At 35.6% G+C, this 24,087-nt stretch overlaps 1 protein-coding gene across 8 annotated transcripts in view; it reads right to left on the reverse strand.

Moving 5' to 3' along the window:
* Positions 1-3,401: 3,401 nt before the first annotated feature.
* The window catches only part of SPIC (Spi-C transcription factor), a 60,639-nt gene continuing 39,953 nt past the window's right edge, over positions 3,402-24,087 (reverse strand). For 4 of the 8 annotated variants that reach the window (XM_031937905.1, XM_031937902.1, XM_031937904.1 and 1 more), the window contains 5 exons: positions 10,682-10,708; positions 9,699-9,792; positions 7,224-7,336; positions 6,359-6,467; positions 3,402-4,224 (listed from right to left, as the gene is read on the reverse strand). In XM_031937905.1, the coding sequence (XP_031793765.1) occupies positions 3,797-4,224; positions 6,359-6,467; positions 7,224-7,336; positions 9,699-9,792; positions 10,682-10,708 (771 nt within the window). In that variant the 3' untranslated portion in view covers positions 3,402-3,796. Of the gene's footprint in view, positions 4,225-6,358; positions 6,468-7,223; positions 7,337-9,698; positions 9,793-10,681; positions 10,709-11,948; positions 12,033-24,087 lie in introns of those variants that run through there. The other 4 variants (XM_003771071.4, XM_023504419.2, XM_031937906.1 and 1 more) reach the window with 4 other exon arrangements.

The raw sequence follows: 24,087 nt of genomic DNA on the forward strand, positions 1-24,087 counted from the left end.
ATCTTCATTCTTCATCTATGTGGGTTTTTGCCTCCAGAGGGATGGTGGGGCCAGCATAGCCCAACACATTGAGGGCCTCTTCCATGGAGAATTTGTGAGAGCACGCAGATAAAAGCTGAGCAGGATCAGATGGCACGGTTGGATTGCATTCTGTACCTTCAAAGGAGGTACCCACTTGGCTGAGATTGTGGATCCATCAAAGTTTAAGTATGGAAGTATCTTACACATCATCAATCTGAGGAAAATGAGAATTTTTAAGAGTATATAAAGAATTTCTTCAACATTGCCATCTACCTTATTATTAGTCAATATTGACTGAACTTGAAATAAAAGGACTCATATTCAGATATCAGGTCTATACTCACACATGGGATGAGGGGTTCTGATGAAGACATAGGGGGATCATAGAGTTTGTCACCTCTTAAGGTGACTCTCTTAGGGCCTCCTGACTGCAGGGCTGGTGCTTTATCTACTCCACCATTTTAAAGATCAATACTTATTTAACAATACTTGTTTTTTTTTTTTTTTCCTGAGGCAATTGAGGTGAAGTGACTTGCCCAGGGAAGTGTTAAGTGTCTGAGACCAGATTTGAACTCAAGTTATCCTGCCTTCAGGGCTGGTGCTCTCTCCACTACACCAATTAGCTGCCCCAATAATACCTCTTTAACAAGAGTAAATCATAAATCTTATAGTCATACAAGTGCCTGAGAAGTGTAGTAAGTACAAAATTCGGATGCAGTTGTTATTTATTAATTAGACATAGAGTAAAACCCCAACATTAAAGCCTTAGTCAGACTTCTCTGATATGTTAAAGGCATACAAGATAACTTGAGAGAAGAAACCACAAAGATAACTTTATTCAATGATTCTCAGATTTCCAATGGCAACTCCAATGCTCCATCAGTTCCAAATGAAGTAAGGAACAAAAAGAAGTTTGCATGATAAAGGTGTTAGCCGCCATCTTGCAGGAGATGCTAAGGGAAAAGGATTCCCTATGGACAGTGAGACTTTCCTGGATTATTATTTGCTGATTACAAATCACTACAGACAGTATCCTTCAGAAGGGAATTAAATATCATTACTTGAAGAAGGGCTGGAGAATGGCAATGGAGTATTATTATCCAGAAAATCCTGGGGAAAAGGGGGCTAACTATAGAGAAGCAATCCCAGGGAGTCCGTGGAAGATGTTATTTAATTCTTTAAACATGTACAAATCTGTGTCCATTCATAGATCCCCTCAGGTTGTTTGCCTGAGTGTGCCCTTGGTTTTCAGAGATGACCAACGCCAGCCCAAAGTGGATCTGCAGGCAGAGCTTCAGAGTCATTAGCCCCATTCTCTCTCCCAGACCCATCCAAGTCCCTCAGCCAGACGGCCTTTGGGCCCTGCCCCATACACCTTGGTGCCTTCAGTGTCGGACCGAGCTGTGAGGGCTCTTGCGCTGGTTCTGGCCACTGGCACATCTGCCCATCGTTACCCTTGGGGCAAGGTCCCCCTCGCACTCACCGATGGGCCCGTCCTTTACCCTTAACCTGGTCCTGTCCGTCTGTCGGGGTTCCCCCGGCTGTGGTCACTACCCACGCGACAGCTTCTTGGAGCCCCGGCAGCACGGAGTGCTGGGACTGGGGGGTCCAGCCTTTGGAAGAGATAGTTCTTGTGGCTTTGGCGAAATGTGAATCCCCATGAGCTTGGGAGCCAAATACCATTTTGTTACAACACATTTGTCAAATTCTTCACCAAGAACTGATTTTACTGGAAAAATTATGAACCCTCTGTAAACTTGGTTGGAATGGAGGGAGAGGGAAATAAAGTTACAGTATAAACTCTAAGCCCTGACAATTCATAGCTGGGTGACTGAGAGCAAGTCCTTCAACCTTTCTGGACCTCCGTTTTCTCATCTGCTGAGTGGGGATGATTACTTCACACCCTTGTTTTAAGAGAAGCATCGTGTTCTTTTTATTATTGTTGTTGTGGGATGCTGGAAAAGTTTAGTTAGACCTTGACCCTATTACTTGCTATGTGGACCTGCTAAATTCTCTGTGCCTCAGTTTCCTTATCTGTAAAATGAAGATCATACTAACTGTATTACCTATCTCACACAGTTATTGTGAAGAAAGTACTTTGTAAAACTAAGTCATTACATAATGTCAGCTCCTTGGCAACTAGGGCATACAAAGAAGAGAATATTGGGCCCGGGAAAACTAAGACTCATTTTTTTTAGTTCATATCCCACTGCAGACTCTTATTAGTCATGTGACTCTGAACAAGTCCTTGTTTCACCCTGTATGCCCCAGTTTTCTCATCTATAAAATGAGCTGGAAAAGGAAATGGCAATGGTAAACCCCTCTAGTACTTCTGCCAAGAAAACCCCACGTGGGGTCATGAAGAGTCAGATGGGACTGAAAAATGACTGGACAGCAGTTCTGAATTCTCTATTTACTACCTGTATGAGCTGGTCCCTTACCTTCACCACCAAAAAATGCAGCAGTTGGACTAGATAATCTCCAAATCCCTTCTAGTTCTAATTGCTGTAATTTGACTCAGAGGAGAGCCTGGAGGAAAACTTTGGAGGACTTTACAAAACAGAGAAAGAACATGGAGAAACTTCAGTTTAGGAGTAGTGAAGTGACTTAGTCATTTGTGTTTCCTCCCTATTTGGAGCATTAACATTGAACTTTAAATCTGCATTCACTCTCCTCATGCACTTGGCCCTTATTTGTGAGAAAGTGAACATACCATGACTACTGTTCTTGCTAAAACATTTGAATAAATAAATGCCTTTGCTGAGAGCTGATTAAATCTACTGGAATGGCATTCATGGAAAGTACACTGCTGGGGGTTCGTGAACTGTAGCTCTAGAAGGGAGATAACATAGGGCACATCTTAGAACTGTAAGAGTAGTTGCCCTTCTGGGAACTCATCCCAGAAATATAAATGCAAATTGGGAAAGTATCTCAGATGTGATGTTATAGTAGTTACTAGTTTGTAGGATAGATATTCTTAATTTGGGATCTGTAAGTTTTCCTTTTTAATATATTTTTGATAATTATATTCAAAATAATTGATTTCCTTTGTAATCCAATATACTTTATTTTATACATTCAAAAAATGTTTTTCTAAGGAGTATGTAGATTTCACCAGAATGCCCAGAGAGATCTATGATATAAAAAAAAAAAGTTAATAACCCCTATCCTAAGAGAATTATTTCAGTAGAAAGTATAATTGGAAATGAAATCAGGGGAAATTTGGGTTTCATTTCTCCTTCTGATTCATTAACTGTGGCAAGTGACTTTTCTGCAAGTGACAAGTCCTGATTTCTTGTTTTGAAAATATATAAAATAATGCCTCTCTCATAAGGTTTTTGTGAGAATCACCTGAGATTAGTGTACATAAACATAACATGTTTGTGTTGTTATTAAATATATGATGTTTATTAAACCATAAAACACCCCATATATTACATTATTATTACTAAGGTAAGATTATGACACTTATGTCAAAAATAAAATAAACTTTTGTACTTTTGAATGTATATATTGAAGAGAAAATGGCATTTTAAAGCAGTAATCTTGAAGAAATTTAATTCTGATACATTCAGTTCAGTTTATCATAGAAAATGTGTTCATTTACAGAATTCCATTCAACTTATGAGTTGCATACACCATTTAATTGCAACCTATAACAATAGTGAAACTATATAAATTTTGCCTTGATTTGAGAGGAAAACCCTTATCTTATAGGAATTTCCGATGCCTACAAAACCCAGTAACAAGGAGAGAAGGAAAGTAGACATGTCTCCTAGCAGTCCAAGTAGCCTAGATCATGGTCATTGCTACACATATAATTATAATTGGTATTCCAATTATTTAAATTTAGTTGATCTTGGTCAGATTGAATATATTGTGAATAGATTATTTCTTTTCCCATGAACAAAGGTGGAGAGAGTCTCTGAAGGATGACCTCACTGAATTGATAGGTTAGCTTTCTGCGGATTTTCACAATTTCCCCAGTCCTTCCATAGTTCCTCAAGGCTCTGGCCATTTTCTGGTAAGTCATGGTTTTGCGATTGCCTTTCCTTCTTCCCCAAAGTTCTGCGAGTTTCTCTTTGTTTTTGGAAACAAACTGAAAGACCCCCTTTGATTTATCTACCCATTGGATGCAGGATGCCATCTCAGGATCGCACAAAGACTCATGAAGGTATTCAAACAGTCGAAGCTTCTTTCTCCCTAAATGTAGAATAAAACATGTCATGGATTGAAATTTCATTCAGATATATCAGGTGTGCAGCAATAGCTCTATAAACATTTCCTTCCTGGATTCTGAGTGAGTATATATTGCTGAGAACAATTCCTTGTCATGTCACCTTCTAGGACTCCCCTAAAATTGGGGAGTGACCTGGCACTAAAAGGCCATTGTATTATCCTTCTAAAGCCACTAAGGGATCCAAGAGGTCCATCACCAAGAGAATTATCTCAGATATTAGCTGACTATACCACAATCTAGCATACCAAATTTTAGCTGGATTCTTTGTTAGTAAAGGCATTCAAAGTTTTCCATATCCTATAGTTGTAATCTAGGGACCTCTTATTGCTATATGGAGTTCTTTATCACCCTAATTAAAAAAAAACAAAGCAAAACAAGTCTTCTCCATTGAGCTTAGGGTTCACAGTTAGATACTCAAGTTCCTTTGAGCATAGTAAAATGGACAAAGAAGATGATGTCCTAAATAGAAGGTAATAATAAAATCATTTTCAAGATGAAGACTTATGTAAAAATAAAAGGCTTAGTGTAGGGAGTTGGAAAAAAAAACAACTCTGGGTTCATCATATGTCCTGAAGAAGCTATTATGTAATAATGTATAATGCAATGTAAAATGAGATGTTATAGAATACATCATAAAATCTAACTTGACCATTTACTTATGAATCCAAACTTTCTCAGGAACCTTGGCCACACACAGTTTTTGACCATTTTGACACAAAAGGTCATTTTAGAAATAATGACAATTTTCATTGCTATGAATTATATGAGACTCTTTTCTAATAACTCCTTTGCAATGCAGGAGAAATTAAGATGCTAGCCAAGAAATCTTGCTAGATTTTTATGGCCACTGGAACAGAAAAGGATACAAACCTTCCTGGTGAGTAGGAAAGTAACTACACAATTGTGAATCAGTCTCCACTTTTTATAACCTATGACATATTTAGAGTAAAATGGAATGGTGGATTCCCAGGAAATTGCTTTACTTGTCTGTGCAGAAAAACTCCATGGGGAATAGTACTTCAGCACCATTCATCATTCATTCAAGAACTTCAAAGGTTTTGTAATTAACCTTATCTTTGGAATACTATAATCTACATTTTATGAATTGAAAAACATAAGGGACTTACCAAAGGATACAGAATAAAAGTCAGACACAAAGAAAACAGAACCTTTCTGACCCCTTAGCCACTGCATGACATTTTCTACATGTTAAATCATTTCCTACAGAAACATTTACTCGTACCTAATTTCATATGGCTCCTTGCTAAAAAAAAAAAAAATTACTAAAAATGCACTTTGAGCCTTAGGAGCTCACACTGGATGAGATTATGAAAAGAAATCTTGAGCAGAAGACAGCCATTTCTTCTTCCTTTTGCTTTGAGTTCAAATACAAGAATGACATATAGAGGACCTAAGATGCATTTTGCAAAATGAAAATTCTGTGTAGGGATTATGGAAGAAGAATAAATTTAAAAAACATGTATCAGGGCAGCTAGATGGTGCAATGGATAGAGCATCAGCCCTGAAGTCAGGAGGACCTGAGTTCAAATCTGTCTCAGATACTTAAGACTTCCTAGCTGTGTGACCCTGGGCAAGTTGCTTAAACCTAAATGTCTCAAGAAAAAAACAAAATAAAAAAAACCAAACAAAACTCTTTACCGAGGATTTCTTATGTACCAAGCACTATCCTAAGTACTGGGGATCCAGACAGCAAAGAGAGACAGTCTTTATCCTTAAGGATCTTAGTTTTGACATGGGGAGACAACATGCAGAGAGGAGGGGTGTGGCTAGGGAGGTGAACTTTGGTCCTGAAATTTATAGCAATAGTGAGTGGGACCACTGAAGCAGCCCTTCCATGAATAATGACAGAGTTAACATTTTGAAGCATCATATAGAGTTTACTATGGAGACTAGGACCATGTGGATCCAACTACAACAGATTTTGTTATGGTATAGCTGTTGGATAGAGCTGATTTATTCACTAGCAGTTGATGAAAAGAATATTTAAAAATACCCTTAGAGAAACTATGATATGAAACCTTGAAACAATTTTGAACAAGTATATTAGTACACCGAATTAAAGATTGATTAACACACCTTTTCCTCCTCTTTGTTGGACAGGAGTAGTCTGCATCCCCTGGTTTTCAGTCATATTCTGCAGAGCATGATGGATGCTTCCTTCAAAATAGAAGTCAGTAGTACTATTCTAATGATGAAGTAAAATAAAAATTTAATCAGCAAGGAACTCTTCTGAGGAATGAATGGATGAATTAAGAGACCCTAGACACATTTTCCTTCTCCAGTGGTTGCTAAAATGTGGTTGGAGTGGCCCAGTTTAATCAAAACTTAATTCTTTCCTTTGAATACGGAAAGGATGTCTGAGCTGATTATTAACATATGGTATGGCAGAGTACTCTGGTGAGTCACTGGACAAGTCCCCACTGGCTTGATGGTAGTTTGCAGATTTCTGAGGAAAAGAAGGAGCAACAATAATCTATAGCCCATAAAAATTATAACTTGTGGTTAACAGGATGAGTGTTTGTAGGCCTATTTTGTAGAAGCAGCCTGGCCCCAGCTTATAGGAATAGAATAGAATAATAATGACCAATATTATTATTATTATTGTAAAAGCTAACATTTAAATAATGCATTAAGGCAATATATATATCATCCTATTTGATCTATTGAATAACAGATTCACAACTGATAATATTTTTGACGATTCTCTTACATTTAATCCATGTTAGTTGTTTTCATAGGTTCATGAACAAGTAGTCATTGAGAAGCATAATTGCAGTCAGTAGGTTTCAAATTAAAATTGTGTTATTATCAAATGGAAAGGAACTAGCCAGCTTTCAACACGGGATCAAACTTTCTTAGCATCTGTACTAATCTCAGCACCACAGGGAAATGGGCCCATTCTAATGACTAAGGAATGAAGTCATGCCACAACTTTACTTACAATCACAGTCCTCCAGTTATACACAGTTTCTTCTGTGGGGAGTACTCCATAACAGCTGGAATTTCCTCTGAGATGAGGATAATGATTGACGAAAGTCAAGTAATTTTTGTATTCTAATTGGAAAAAAAGAAAGGAGAACCTTGAAAAGTCATAGTTAATTTTTTTTAAAAATTTGTGTAAAATAAATTTCCTAAAGAAAATGGTATTCCATTCTCATCCAGAGTTGCCTTTTATAAGCTTGGAGTTCACTGAATAGAATAATCATGAGACAAAAACAAAACAAGAGGAAAAACAAACCCCAAACCAGAACAAGAATAAAAATTGTGCATGATGTCAGGAAATAAAAGTTGTTCTCTATGGAAGGAAATGAAAAAGTAAATAACTATAATTTTAAATATTAATACTTCAATTTGAATAGGTTTACAAGGAATGATTTAGAAATATTCCTTAAAGAAAACATTTGCCCTGATAAAAGCAAAAGCCTGACTAACCAAGAAGACATTGCTATCAAAACAAAAATGGCTTTGACTTTCTTTCCTGATATACAAAACTTTAGGGATGAGGTATCCAGGTGGCATGGGAGAGAAAAATGTTATCTAGGCCATTTAGTAATTTTGTGACTCTGGATCCATCACTTATGCTCTGTAACCTCAATTTCTTCATCTGTAAAAAGAAGTACTCACTTCATAGGATTGTTGTGAGGATCCAATGAGAGAACATATGTAAAGCACTTTACAAACCTTCAAGAATTCTATAAAGGTCCCTCAGCATCCAGAGCCATTTCTAGTCACCCTGATCTATACCTGGCCACTGGACCCCAATGGCTCTGGAGGATCATTGTTTCCCAAATTGTATCTAAATGTCCAAGTGTATCCAAATGACAAAGATGACTTGAGGATAATTCTGAAAATGCTTTTCCTACTATTCAAACTGTATGTATATGGACATTTTTACCATGCTAAAATCTCAAGAAGAAATCTATAAATTGTGAGGTGGTAAGCTCTAAATGACAAATGAAAGACGGAACATCTATAAAAATATTTGTGTGAAAGCAACTTAAACACCCAGCCAGAGAAACTCTTCCATCATCACACTGATTGTTAGCATAAGGATTTGACTCTCCCATTAAAGAACACCAAATTTTAGGGTTGGAGAACTACAAAGGCCTTCTAGTCCAAGAGTACTTATTTTTTTCATTTCATGTTCCCATTGGGCATATTTATAAGGGGTCACCCTTTGATCCTTTTTCAAAACAACAGCTTTAATATTCAAATACATAAGATTTTATAAACAACTTACATCCTTCTCCAAAACACTATGATTAACAATATAGTATTATTATTGTTATTATATGTCTTATATAATATGTACAACATAATTATGTTATATTAAATAATATGTACCATGATAACATTATTTAGTATATATGTAAAACAATATAAATAAACATGATTAATAATACAATAATAGTAATTAATGATAGCACACTTTACAGTTTACATGGTACTTTGCACATATTCTCCTTTCCATCTCTAAGAGGGAGCGAACACAATTTTCACAGATGAGGAAACCGAATGAAGCACGGTTAGGTGAAGTGATTGGTCCAAGATCATATGATCTCAGCATGAGAGCTCAATGGGATAGTAAAAGACATTTCTTTTAATTCCCTCCCCCAACTGCTGAATGACAAGCCCAAGAATTAAACCTAAGTCCTTAGTTTTAAATCTTAAATAATTTCTACTATATTATACTACCTCCCAATGTAGTATATTAGTAGTATATTAATATCCTTAATCATTGCACTTAAAAGTAAATTGTAGTAGAACAGTGAATTGTAGCAAATAAGCAAGAGACAACAAGAAGGGGGAAAAACACCCCAAGGCAAAAACAATGACTTTGGCCAAAAATTAATTTGCAAATAGAAGCTCCTTGGGCACAATGGTATGGCACAATACATTAGTATCTATTACTAATTACTAAATTATTAAATATTACTAAATCATTAGTAGATTTGGATTTTTATGGGCATCACAAGAAACTCCAAAAATGGTGTGGGACTCATATGTACTTCTGAGCTTGGAGTGGGGTACAGAAGCAGAATTTGAGGGTAAATTTCTGAAAAGCTAGGGTTTAAGCTTCCATTTTGAGAAGTACTAAACAAGTGTAACATCACCAGCAAGAGGGATTCATAATTTCAAAAACAGAAAAACATTGACTTTCATGGCAAATAGCTCTGTCCTTTGGGTTAGGGTTTTCTGGTCTTTCTATGTAGAAAGCCATATTGCTATAATCTATATCTTCCATCATAATACTTTAGATCCAAGGTTGAATTTCTCTAGGATGATTCTCCTGAGAATAATAATAATAAGGGTCATCGTGTTTTTATCCCCTCTGTTTACCCCTCCCAGATAGCTCCATCTGACCCCTAAAGTACTGGAAGTTCCAGGGAATAACTTCTGGATGGCTTATCTTTACCTGGGGAATACTGATGGTCCCCAGCTGAATGTTGCTGCATTACCTCAAAAGCATCTTGGAATGCCTGACCCAGCATGTCTTGTTCCAACCAGCTCTGAAAGAGCAAGGAGAAGTCATTTGTTTATTAAGCCCACGTTCAATACTCACTGTTGTTTTTTTCTGCTAATTTAAAATGAAGTACAAAATTTTGAATGACATGAACACAAGATCTAGTTTCAGAGAGAAACTCTTGCCATCCTCAATTACCATAGAATCCACAGGAATTTTGTCTTTAACATGTCAAAAATATAGATAAGATTGCAGTGAACAAAAGGTAAAGGAAATAACTACTAAGAAGCTTTTAAAAAAAGAAAGAAAGAAAAACAAAACCAAAAGAAACAAATAAACAAAATAACAAAACAAGAAGAAGTTCCTTGAAGTTTGGGGGACTTTTTTGGTCCTGGCCTAGATTCCATGAATTCAGGGATCTCCCAGTGAGGAAACTCCCTCTATCCACGTCCAGATGCAGATCTGCTATTATTTTGCAATTTATAGGAGTATAGAATATAATTGCCTGGAGCAAGGTGAAATGACTTGCCCAGGTCAACACAGTCAGTATATGTCAGAAGCAGCACTTGAACCCAGGTCTTTCTGACCTGGAGCTAGTTCTCTATTTTCTACCCCAGGGGAAAAAACGAAGAAGAAGAAGATTATCCTTCATTTGCATGAAGGGATTTATTACTAATAACTTTTAAAGCATAAGAATGTTTCAAAAGCAGAATTTGCAAACTTGTTTTAAAATATCCTTACTTTTAAGGGAATAATGAGGAAATAAAATTGCACTGCTTTATAAAACAATTTGCAAAGCACTTCTTTTGTTACTAATTAATCAACTAGAAAAGATATTCTATTACAAAATTTCCTGTGAATAGTTCATCTGCAGAGTAAAAAGGGGAAAAACGATCAAAAGCTGGAAAGGGGTAATCAAAAAGCATTAAACTTACCATGGCTTCATTAACAAAGTTGTAAACCTAAAAAAAAATAATATTTACCTATCTTAAAAAAATGTCAGGCATTTAGATAATTGTTTTTGAATTAAAAGATTTTGAATCACTTCAGATTTGAAAAGGTAAAATTCTTCATTAGAAGAATTGATGAAAATAAAACAAAAGTTTATGAAATAAGAATTCTGGCCAACTGATCCAAAATTTTAAAGTGATTTCCCACTTTAGAATAACTTCTAACTTTTTCCATTGTTGAAACATATTTTTAAAAATGATCATTAGAATAAAAATTGTTATTGACAATCTTATTGCCTCTACTACTTAATTTTTGAAGAAAATAAATACACAAGTGATTTAATATCAAGTTTCAGAGACTATTAAGCTTTTCAGAAGTCCCTAAAACTCCAATAACATCTTAACACAGTGCCTCATAAAAATAACTTCACATGAGCTCTCTACTTCTGCCAACTAGATTTTTTGATAACAAAGATTTTGAAGATACCCTTCATACTGTATGCTTTTAGGAATGTCACTTACACCTTTATTCAGTAAGACTGCTAAGACACACTTGATGATTAATAAAAAAAAGCATGAGTTCATGGTGTATTCAAAACTGCTTGTCTTTTGATTTATATGAAATCAGAAGTAATAACTTGGATAGTAATACATAATTAAAGATACATTTAGTGATCAGCATTTATTGTGCTGTTAGAGAAAATTATAATAAATTTAAAAATTTATTTATATACATTCCTAAAAATTTATTGTTAATATTGTTCCTTAACAATTAATTTATAATATCACATTTCCCTTCTTTTTTTTGTGAAGTCACATCATACTAGATACTCAAAATAGAGTAAAAGAAAAAAGCCCTCATAATTTTTTTTGTTAAATGTTTTTAAAGATTGATAATTCAAAAACATGGAAATAAAGGGATTTATTTTATTAAGCTTTAAATCAGAAAACAGACAATAACATAGGATTGTGGTTTTAATTACAGCCTTAAAACCAGGGTTCGGATTACAAGAACCCAGAAATCTCTTTCATGAAAGAATTGAGGTTCCCAAGAGTATCAATCAACAATCTTTCATTAAGTGCCTTCTATGTGTAAGGCCTTGTAGGAAAAGTGCTGGCAAACCTGAAGAAATAGATGAAATCAGAACTAACTTGGATAGTATTCCATAATTAAAGATACATTTAGTGATTGTTCTGTTAACAGAAAATTAAAAGTTGTAATATACCTTGAAATCATAAGCTGAGCACTTACCAGGAAGACTTTCAGTCCTCTACCAAGATGTTTTCATTAATAACATAAAAAGCTGAATTGTTAAAGAGCAAACTGGCAAGGCTGCATTAAATAGGTGGTTTTAGGGAAGTGCTACAAAAGGGGATTTTTTTTTAAAAGATACAGGGCCTTCATAATTTCTATTTGATAATGTGGATGAGACAAACCAGGGACTGTTATTATGAAAAGGCATCTCTATTCAGTTCTTGAGCCCAGAGCATTATAAACACAGTAAAATGAGAATAAAGTGTTTTACAAAGTATTTCCGGGTACAAGGCATTTTTGTATCTATTGTCTAACTTGTACTTTATCACAGAAATATGGGCTGGTTTCACTGATTTATGGAACTCTCTAGTGAGGAAATTCCCTAGACCAATGAAGATTTGTGACTTTTTCTGCTGGGTATAGTGTTGGAGAGCTGTCTCGAGTGCTGAGAAATTAAGAGATTTGCCCAGGGTCACAGAGCCAGGCCCGGTGCCCAAGTTGAGGAGGTAGTCTTAGATAAGTCTATTTCCGATCTAAACTTATGATCCCATGAGCTTTATAAATGAAAAAACAACTCACAATCCTACAGTTCTTTGTAAACCATAAAATTTTCTACATTTCTATATTTTATGGTTTACAAAGTGTGACTTTATAAACTATAAAATTTCTATATTTCTACATTTTATGGTTTACAAAGTGCTACTTTGTAAACTATAAAATTTCTACATTTCTACATTTTATTGCTTACAAAGTGCTTTTCTTATAACAATCTAGAGGGATGGGAAATGCAAATATTGTTTTCCCATTTTACAGATGAGGAAACAGGCTCAGAAAGACTAACTGCTATGCCAAAGGTCACCCAGTGAACTAGTAAAATGAAAGGAATGCTGAAAATAACTGTTTGGACATGTATACATATATTATATTTCACATATACTTTAACATATTTAACATGTATTCGTCTACCTGCCATCTGGGGGAAGGAATGGGGGAAGGAGGGGAAAAAGTGGAACAAAAGGTTTTGCAATTGTCAATGCAAAAAATTGCCCATGCACATATCTTGTAAATAAAAAGCTATAATAATTAAAAAAAAAAAAAAAAAAAAAAAAAAAAAAGAAGAAGGAAAGAAAAGAATGCTGAACTTGAAGTCATAGGACCTGAGTTCAAATTCTGACTCTATCTACGTGGTCTTCAGTAATCACTTCCTTTGGGACTTAGGTTCTTCTCCAAAAAATATGATGATTGAATTGGGTGACCCCTAAGTCTCATTTCAATTCTAGGTGAATGACTATAATTGTTAGAATCAAATCTAGGTTTTCTGCCTTTCAGAAAACCCTCTGTGCAAGAGGCAGATAAAATGAGGGAAGTGACTTGTTATTTTCAATATAAAAGTTCAAGACTCTTGTGAAAAGAGCACTGACTTGAGATGAGGGAGATAGTTTTATAGAAATAACTTCTGTGCCTCAGTTTCCATAACTGCCCTTATCAGTGCACAAGGCTGTCACGCTGATAAAATGGGAAGAATAAATGCTTGTTGTTTGGCTGATTGACTGAATGAAGGATCAGTTTAGCTCTCAGCAACAATGTACCCCCAGAAGTTCATTTTCCTTTTTGGAGGAGCTGAATTTATCTATTCTTTGAAAATCCAGGATTTTTTTTGTAGTTTGTATGCACTATTTTTCACAACAGAGAGACAGAGAATCAGTTTATATGAAAATGAAAATGATATGAATACTATATGAAAATTTTGGGGCAACTTTCAGCCCTCCAGCCTCCTAGGCCATCTTGTGAACTTTGGGATGGACTTGTTGCTTATTTGTATAAATAAAAACAAACTGACAATGACATGTGATTTTATTAGCACAGTGAATATAGGTTTATTCTGATTTTCCTGCGATTTATTTTCCTGCGATTTTAAACATAACTTTTTTTTTAACTACCCCAGTTGCTATAATGTTTTTACATAAAACACAACACCGCTCCTCTGGGTAAAGTGGGCCTTATGTGAGACAAGAATCTTGTTGGGAATCAATAGTTTCACCCACGGATTGAATTAAAATGTGTCTCTTGTCACAGAGGATGGATCGTTACTTAGGAGACCAATTAATTGGAGCTGAAAAACTGAATTCTAGAACCAAATATTAAGTTCTTAATGGGTTTTCCAACAAACAGAAAAATAAAAATTCATTAAATTGGCCTTGGTTTATTTTTTTTAATTGTGACATGTAAAGGAAACAAATATTTTGCAGGTTCACTTCTATACATAAGTGTTATGGAATGAGGGGATGCAATCATTGTGCAGTAGTCTGTTCCCAGCAGTCTATGGGGACTCCTCATCTCAGGGGTCTGCTGGCAAAGACATTGGCAATGTCACTATCAAAACTGAGCATTTCAAAGGCTTACAGATTTTAAAATAGGAACGAATATTAGAGGATATTGAGTCCAACTCCTTCCTTTTAAAGATGAGAAAACCAAGGTCCTGAGAAGTTAAGGGGACTTGACCAAGGACATACTGGCAGCAATTGGCAAAATTAGCATGTGAAATCACTTCCTTTGACTTCAAAACCCATGCCCTTTCCACTAAGAATTTTAGGTTAGAGTAATTTTTTAATTACTCTATCAAGATATCAAGCTTCTATTTTATTTTTTTTATTAAAGCTTTTTATTTTCAAAACATATGCATGGATAATTTTCAACATTCACCCTTGGAAAACTTTGTATTCCAAATTTTTTCCCTTCCTTCCACCCACCCTCTCCCCTCCATGGCAAGTAATTCAATTTATGTTAAACATGTGTAATTCTTCTATATATATATTTCTACAATTATCATGTTTATATATTTCTACAATTATCATGTTGCACAAGAAAAATCAGATCAAAAAGGAAAAAAATGAGAAAGAAAACAAAATGCAAGCAAACAACAACAAAAGAAGTGAAAATACTATGGGGTGATTCACATTCAGTTCCCATAGTCTCTCTCTGGGGGTAGATGACTCTCTTCATCACAAGGTCATTGGAACTGACCTGAATCACCTCATTGTTGAAAATAGCCATGTCCATCAAAACTGATCATCATATAATCTTCTTGTTGCTGTGTATGATGACCTCCTGGTTCTGCTCGTTTCACTCAGCCTCTGTTCATGTAAGTCTCTCCAGGTCTCTCTGTATTCATCCTGCTGGTCGTTTCTTACAGAACAATAATATTCCATAACCTTCATATACCATAACTTATTCAGCCATTCTCCAGCTGATGGGCATCCACTCAATTTGCAGCTTCTGGCCACTAAAAAGAGGACTTCCATAAACATTTTTGCACATGAGGGTCCCTTTCTCTCCTTTAAGATCCCTTTGGGATAAAGGCCCAGTAGAAACGCTGCTGGGCCAAAGGGTGTGCACAGTTTGATAACTCTTTGGGCATAGTTCCTCATCCTCTCCAGAATGGTTAGATCAGTTCACAATTCCACCAACAATGTATCAGTGCCCCAGTTTTTCCACATCCCCTCCAACATTAGTCATTATCTTTCCCTGTCATCTTAGTCAATCTGAGAGGGGTGTAAGTGGTGTCTCAGAGTTGTCTTAATTTGCATTTCTCTGAGCACTAATGATTTGGAGCATTTTTCATATGACTACAAATAGTTTCAATTTCTTCATCTGAAAATTGTCTGTTCATATCCTTTGACCATTTATCAGTTGAAGAATGGCTTGATTTTAGAGTAATTTTCAATGCTCTATTTGATGACTGGGGAGGACAACATATAACTGAAGCTTCTTTCCAGATTCAGTGAAGAGTTATAGAATGTGGGTCTGAATCCTCCTGCCAGTGGATTATTGAAAACTACTCTTGGTGGTACAGTAGGAAAGGAATGAACCTTGCAATCCAAAGATCTGCGTTCACACTCGAACTCTGACAACTGCTGCCGGTGAGACCTTGGTCTAATTAATTCCTCAACTTCTCAGGGCCTTGATTTCCTCATCTTTAAAAAGAGGAGATTGATGTGATGTCCTCTAAGGTCCTTCCCTTCCTAAATCTATGAGCCTATGAAACTGCCTGAGATTTATTGGATTTTAATCTATTGAGGACAGAATGTACTTAAAATAGTCACAGAAGTCATTAGTAAATTCTTGCGGTCGAAATGTTTGTGGAGCATATGGGGATCATCAGATGGCAGAATTACAGCTGGAAGCAACGTTAAAGGTCACCTAAGCCCAAAGCTTCTTAAACTGTGGATCACAACCCCAGGTGGGGTCTTGTAACTGACTGTAGGGGACACGAAATGATGATTTATTATTAGCAAAAATTTGATTTAGATACTCGTTTTATATAAAATTGCCTACAAATTTCTCAAGAAAGTGTGAATGGTCTAGGCCAACCATCTCATTTTATAAGCGAGGAGACTCAGGGCTCAGAACAGTGAATAGACTTGTTGAAGGTCACAGAGGCAGGAGGGAAAGGTTTTGAATATTTTTATTCCTTTTGACACTTCCTTGGAGAGGTGGCTAACATGCTGACAGGAGTTATCTGTGTTTTTTTTAAAGAGACAACATAGTTATTAAAAAGAAGGAAAAAAAATACCAAATTCCTCTCTTACCAGGGCTAGATCTCCTTCACTGACTGCTAATAAAAAGTAGAGCTGATAAAAATGGCTGACATTTATAGCACTTTAAAATCTGAAAAGCTTTAAAATGTGTTATTAGTAATAATGTAGATGTTATTCCTGGCCTGCTAATAAAAAATACAGTATTATTGTTTGTCTGTTTACAGTTGCCATATGTGAGATCTTACCCAACATAGGCAATATGTCTTTGATTGTTCCAAGGTGATTTAGTGGGTATTTCTGTAGCTAGGAATTATGAGGAGGAATAGAACACAACTTTTATCTGTTCCTGCCTTCCAAGGGGCCACAGTTCCCTATTCTGGGGACATGCACCCATCCACCTGAGGTTGGGTACTCAATAATTTAGAAACTAGCATATATGTTGCTTAAGATTTTCCAGAATAGCTTCAGTTGCATCTAAGGGCAATGAACTTCTGCAAAATAGTATCTACCATCATCAGTAAGCTGCCACCTCCAGAACTGCCATTGGTGGGTCACACCCTCCTCTCATAACCGTTCTTGGCAGAGCTCCCTTTTGGAGTCAGAGAGACTTCAAAATAACATTGGGGTAATGCTGGGGAAGGGGGTTGGGGAACGGGGAGAAAGAAAAAGCAACAGAGGCTTAACCAATTCTTAAAACCTAAATAATAAGTCCTTGAAGGAAACATCCTTTTTGAAAATTAAATATTCTTTTCAATCAGCAAAAATCTGCCTATTCTCCCTTCTACCCATCTCTGTTCCCAACTCAAGAAACAAAAGAACCATTGATAGAAACATACATAATCAAGCAAAACAAAATTCCAAAAGAAATAGGTATATAAATGTATATATATACTTTTGTATTTATATATACACATATATTTCTTTTGGAAATTTACCCAAACAAAATGTATACCTATCTATATATATATATGTATAAGTATATATAAATATGTGCACAAATACAGATATTTACATATATATATATAATGCATTTTTCTTCCAAGGAGCTCAAAGTACACATGAATTATCCCATTTCTATGACATTAGGGGAAAATCTTTACAGCTAAACCAAGTAGGAACAAGGAAATTGTCTGACTTGTCAGGTTCTATGTCAATTAACTATGTCTCTTAAGTCCACCAGACTACTCTGTAAAACTTTTAGGTTATTAAACTCTTTTCTTCCCTTAAATAAAAAGATGAGAGGCATCATAGTGGAGTGGGTAGAAGGGGACCTTAGAGCCAAGACCTGGATTTACACTGTACCAGTAACAACAACAATGTGTTATGATCAACTTTGATAGACTTAGCTCTCCTCAGCAATGCAATGATCCAAGACAATTCCAAAAGACCCAGATTGGAAAATGCTATCAATATTCAGAGAAAGAACTGTGGAGTCTGAAGGCAGATTAAAACAGAATATTCTCATTTTTTTTTCTTTCTCGTGTTTTTTCCCTTTTGTTCTGATTCTTTTTTCACAACATGACTAATATGGTAATATGTATGATCATGTAAACATAATATACAAGTAGAATATACACGTAGAATTTATATCAGATTGTTTGCTGTCCTGGGGAGGGGTTTTAGGGAGGAAGGGAAAAAAATATGGGACTCAAAATCTTATAAAAGTGAATATTGAAAACTATCTTAACATATAATTGGAAAAAATAAAATGCCTTAAAAAAAAAAAAAGATAACCTGAATTCAAGCCCCGCCTCTGACACATCCTGGCTATGTGAGCCTGAGCAAATCACTGAACTCAGAATGTTGTGGGCAACTTTCTAAGACAAAGTAGGGAAAAAATTGCCAATCTGCACTAGTGGAGGGAGTTTCCTCATTCAGGGGTTTCCTACACTAATGAAATCTGCTTCCTATATAAAGGCAGCTAGGTAGCACAGTGGATAGAGCACCAGCCTTGAAGTCAGGAGGATCTGAGCTCAAATCTGGCCTGGGACACTTGACACTTCCTGGCTGTGTGACCCTGGGCAAGTCACTTAACTCCAATTACCTCAGTAAGAAAAAAGAAAGAAAGAAAAGAAAGAGATGTGTGCTCAATGGCTTCAGCATTGATTGATGACAGTCTGTTGAGAATGCAATGAAGTGTTCAGCCCATCACTCCAGGACCATGTCTGTATCACTAATTAATATGGCTCCATTAGCACGGAGTAGTTGAGATGCACATACATCTTTGGCCCATAAACAGCCTTCAGGGCATTATAAAAGCACTTTATATTGTTATTATAAGCATAACACTGAATTTCATCTGCCTTCTTACTAAGCCAAGGATCCTGTATCTCTCCAAAGCTTCACTAGTACTTTGCTTTTAATGAAATTGAATGCTACCTTCTTAGTGATGGAATAACTATCCTACTGGTTAATCTTGCAAAGTTCTCATTTTTCATTTAATGGCTTCTCGATTTCTCTATCATTTTTATCAATCAAACCTTGATGTTCATGAGTGCTCTAACCCAGATGAATAAATGCTATCCACCAAATCTCTGAAAACTGTCCACTCCCTTTCTGCTTCACTATTGCTAATCATACGTTGGCTCAGCTTTCCCTATAAGTTAGCTTTAACAAACTGTTCACATCAAGGGAAAGAATCTGTTGACCTTAAGTCGCCTTTTCTTGGGGCTGCCACTTTTGTTGAATGCAGATATTTAGCTCAGAGTGGATGAGTCTGTGATCAGTCCAGCACTCTGTGCCAGACATAGCCTTCACCATTTTCCCATCCTGTCTTCCCCTTACAATCACAGAGTCTTTGAGGAAACACTGCTGTTTCAGTGAGAAGACAATCCTATGACCTGTGCTGCCTGTGTGACCAGTACATCTATACCTGCTGCTTCATCACTTGCCTGGCACAGGACTTTTAGGTAGATAAAAGTGACAAAATGGTAGGAATGATGTCTTTTGATTTGAGAATAAATTGAGTGTAAGCAAGGCAAAATTGCTCAAAGTCAATGGCTGCTTACTCTGTCTCAGAGTCATCAAAGTCGTTAGACTTTGTCACTGGCAGGACAAAAGTCAAGATGACTGGCGATGATTCAGGATGCTGTGGATGACCTTGGACTCTCCAATGTCTAACCAGACTGAAGGTGCTCCACGGCATCCATGTCAGTGGCCTCCGTGGCTGTTGGAACCAGCTGTTCTCATCCACCCCTTCCACCAGGGGAAGTCTTTACATGCTTGGGGTAGGACCCCCCACCTGCCTTAATTCATTGAAGGATTTGAGACTTCTTGGTTACCTTCAACCTGGTTTAGCCCATCTGTCAAAAAGATTTACTGTAGTGTAACCACTGTGCAAATTACAGGTGAGAGCTGGAGGAATTGGGGGACTCCAGAGGTGAAAAGCAGTCCTAAAAAGGGCTCACCAGTCCTCACACCAAAGGTACAGTCTTTCCTGAGCAGCCTGCGTGCACACACACACACACACAAATACAAATGTAATATATACATATATTATCTACATATATACATAATCATATCTAGGATATAGATGCTTAAGATATCTTAAGGATAGTGTTCACCTATTGATTAAATTATTTATGTCTATCTATAATATATCTCCTAGGTTCCATATTTAAGTAAAGATAATTTATTTTATATGGTATATTACAATTTATATTTTATATTATATGTGATAAAAATGTGCATTTTATCACATATAATATATTATATATATATATATATATATATATATATATATATATATATATATATAATAAAATAGGGCAGCTAGGTGGTACAGTAGCTAGAGCACTGGGCCTGGAGTTAGGAAAACTTCCTGAGTTCAAATCTGGCCTCATTCACTTACTAGCTTGTGTGACTCGGGGCAAGTCACTTAACACTGCTTGCCTCAGTTTCCTTATCCATAAAATGAGTTAGAAAAGAAAATGGCAAAAACCACTGTAGTACTGTTGCTAAGAAAACCTAGAAGGGGAGTCACAAAGAATCAGGAATGACTGAAATGACTGAATAACAACAACATATTAGCATATTATATAGTACATATATATGTATGTATATATATTTGTGTGTATTTATATACACATATCTCTATGAAGATTTATATGAATCATTTGATTTATATTAATCAACTAGTAAACATTTATTAAATAGCTACAAATTTCGAAATATTATGTTAGGCGTGGGAAATATAAAGAAAAAAGTTAAATGGTTTTTGTTCTCAGGGAGCTTACATTATACTGGGAATATGAAATCCAAAATGTTCACAGGATCAGTAAATGTGGGGTTCATAGGAAAGTGCACAGGTATTAGAGAAAGTTTCTTGAAGAAGCTGGCACTTGACATGAGCTTTGAAGGGATTTCTCCAAAATCCCAAGAAATGTAGGGAAGAGAGGAGGGCATTCAAGGTAAGGGAATGAATGACCCTTGCAAAGGAGAGAAATGGAATGTCATGTAAAGTATGGTCAGTTTACCTGCAGTTTAGTATTGTCTGATCAGATTTTGTGTTTTTTTTAAAATAATTGAAGAAATCCTAAATTTCAAATAAAGATGGAATTTGTTTTCTCATACAAATTCATGGACTCCCTGAAAACTATCTGTGGACCTTGGTTTAAGAACCCTAAATTAAGCAAATGGAAACAGAGGTATTAGGAAGAGGGACAGATTTAGGGGAAAAGATAATAAAATTTTATTTTGCACTTGTTAAATTTGAAATGTTTTATTAAATTAAAAAGGGTTTGCATAAACTGAAAATCAGTACAACCAAGATTAGAAATAAAGCAAAAGCTAAGAAAAATTTTTACGGCAAGTGGCTCTGAACAAAGCCCCATTTCTCAAATACATAGAGAACTGAGTCAAATGTATAGGAATGAGTCATTCCTCACTTGATAAATGGTAAAAGGACATGAACAAGCAGTTTTTAGATAAAGAAATCAAAGCTCTCTAAAGTCATATGAAAAATGCTCTAAATCACTATTGATTAGAGGAAGGCAAATTAAAGCAACTCTGAGGCAACACCTCGCACCTATCAGATTGGCTAATATGATGGGAAAGAAAAATGATAAATGTTGGAGGGGATTGGGAAAATTGAAATACTAATGCATTGTCGGTGGAGTTGTGAACTGATCCAACCATTCTGGAGAGTAATTTGAAATTAGGCCCCCAGGGCTATAAAATCATCGATACCCTTTGACCCAGCAATACCACTTCTAGATCTTCATCCCAAAGCGATTTAAAAGGGAGGGGGACCCATTTGTACAAAAATATTTATAGTAGCTCTTTTACTGGTGGAAAAGAATTAGAAATTGAGGGCATGTCTATCAATTGGGGAAGGGTTGGACAAACTGTGCATATTATTGTGATGGAATACTATTGAACAATAAAAAAGAAATGATGAGAAGAAGTTCTCAGAAAAACTTGAAAATGTTTACATGAATTGATTCAAAGTGAAATTAGCAAAACCAGAAGAAAGTTGTACAGAGTAATTGCAGTATTGTAGGATGGTCACCTGTGAATGACTCCACTATTCTCAGTAATATAATGATCCAAGAAAATTCTGAAGGACTTATGATGAAAAATGCTATCCATCTTTTGAAAAAGAACTAATGGGTTCTAACCAAAAAAAAAAAAAAAAAATTGCCACTCATCATTTGAGGTTAGAGTCAAGGAAGTGAAGATGAATCTTGAGCCTGAGATGATTCCAAGTGTAGAACTGGAGAAGAGAGGAAATTTGAAAAAAACTTCTAATGAATCTGAATGAAGATCATAGCACGCTTTTCTTTTACTTTTTTCTTTTTTTTTAATCTGTGTTTTCTTTCACATGGAAAATATGGAAATATGTTTTGCATGCTTGCACACACATACACATATATATATTTATCAGATTGCTTGCCTTCTCAATGAGGAGAAGGGTAGGGAAGGAGAAAGAGAATTTGGAATTCAAAAATTTTAAAAATAAATGTTAAAATTATTTTTACATGGAATTGGGGAAAACAAAATATTAGGGAAAAAATGATAAGCAGGATGATTTTCAAAAATAGCAGGAAGATTTACATGAACTGATGCAAAGTGATGTGAGTAAAACCAGGAGAACATTGTACACAATTTATCAATAATATTAAATGATGATGATGAATTATGAATGACTTCATTTTCTCAGCAATGATCCAAGTCAGTTCCAAAAAGACTCATGATAAAAAAATGCCATCCCACTCCAGAGAAAGAATTGATGTAATTGAAATACTGATCAAAGCATACTTTTTACTTTATTTCTTTGGGGGAAGAGGGAAAGGTTGGCCTATAATTTTTTTCACAACATGATTAATATAAAGATACATTTTGCATGCATGCACATGTATATCCTATATCAAATTGCTTACCATCACAGGAAGAGGGAAGGGAAAGAAGGGAAAGAATTTGGAACTCAAAAATTTTTTTAAATGAATTAATTTTTTTACATGCAACTGTGAAAATTATATTTAAAAAAGAAAAATTTGAAATGCTTATGATGTGAACATTCAGGTAAGAATTACAGCAGGTAGCTTGGAGAAGCAACTCAGAAGAATTACATGTATTTGGGAGTCTATTGCACAGAAATGATTATTGAATCTTAGGTAAGATAATGAAAGAGTACAGGAAAGGGCCTGGGACAAAGCCCCAGGGGATTTACCAAAGATTAATATTCTTGTGAGCAGCTTCAGTTTGTGGTGGGAATTTTGGGAGGTAAGAAATGATGAGGAAATGGGAGGGAGGGAGAAGCAATGAATATGGACAATTTTTTCTAGTTTGGCTATAAAAAGAAAGAGAGATATAGGATTATAGTTTGAAAGGATATAAGAATTCACTGATAGGTTTTTGTTAATTTTTTAAGAATATGAAAAATCTGAATATGATGGCATGTTTGAAAGTAGTAGGGAAGGGACTAGAAGAGGGGGAGAGACTGAAGAAAGAAGAGAGACCAAGAAACAAAGAGAGACAGACAAAAATGGACACAGATAAGATGATGATGATGAAAGAGGTAAAACTGCCAGAGGAGAATAGAAGATGAGCTCAAAGGACATGGTTTGGGTTCTAAGTAAAAAAAAAAAAAAAAAAAAATTTCCACTCATCATTTGAGATTAGAGTCAAGGAAATAAAGATCAATCTTGAACCTAAGATGATTCCAAGTGTGGAACTGGAAAAAAAAGGAAGTTTGAAAAAACAGATTTTTTTTTGCAGGGCAGAAAGGAATGGAGGAGGTAAGTCAGTGGCTTGAGAAGAGTAGAGGAGGTTCCAAATTCTCTGTGGAAATGATTTTGAAATAAAAGGGCTATCTTAATATCTTTGAGAGAAGGAACCAGGGGAAGCAGAAAACAGTTTCTCAACTGGAACAGGCCTCCTAGTCCCTGATTCATTTTATTTATATTGTTTTATTCTTTCGGTTATACAGTATGAATTCCCATAAAGTTCCTGGGGAAGAGTGTACAAGAGAGTACTCTATTCAAATTTCTGGGCCCACAATAATGGAGGCATTTATTCAGTATTTTATACATTGTCAGAAGATATGATAAATTAGTCATTTTTTCCTCCACTATTTAAAATAACCAGATAATTAAAGA

This window comes from Sarcophilus harrisii, chromosome 5, assembly GCF_902635505.1.
Source record: "Sarcophilus harrisii chromosome 5, mSarHar1.11, whole genome shotgun sequence".
In the NCBI taxonomy this organism is placed as follows: Eukaryota; Metazoa; Chordata; class Mammalia; order Dasyuromorphia; family Dasyuridae; genus Sarcophilus; species Sarcophilus harrisii.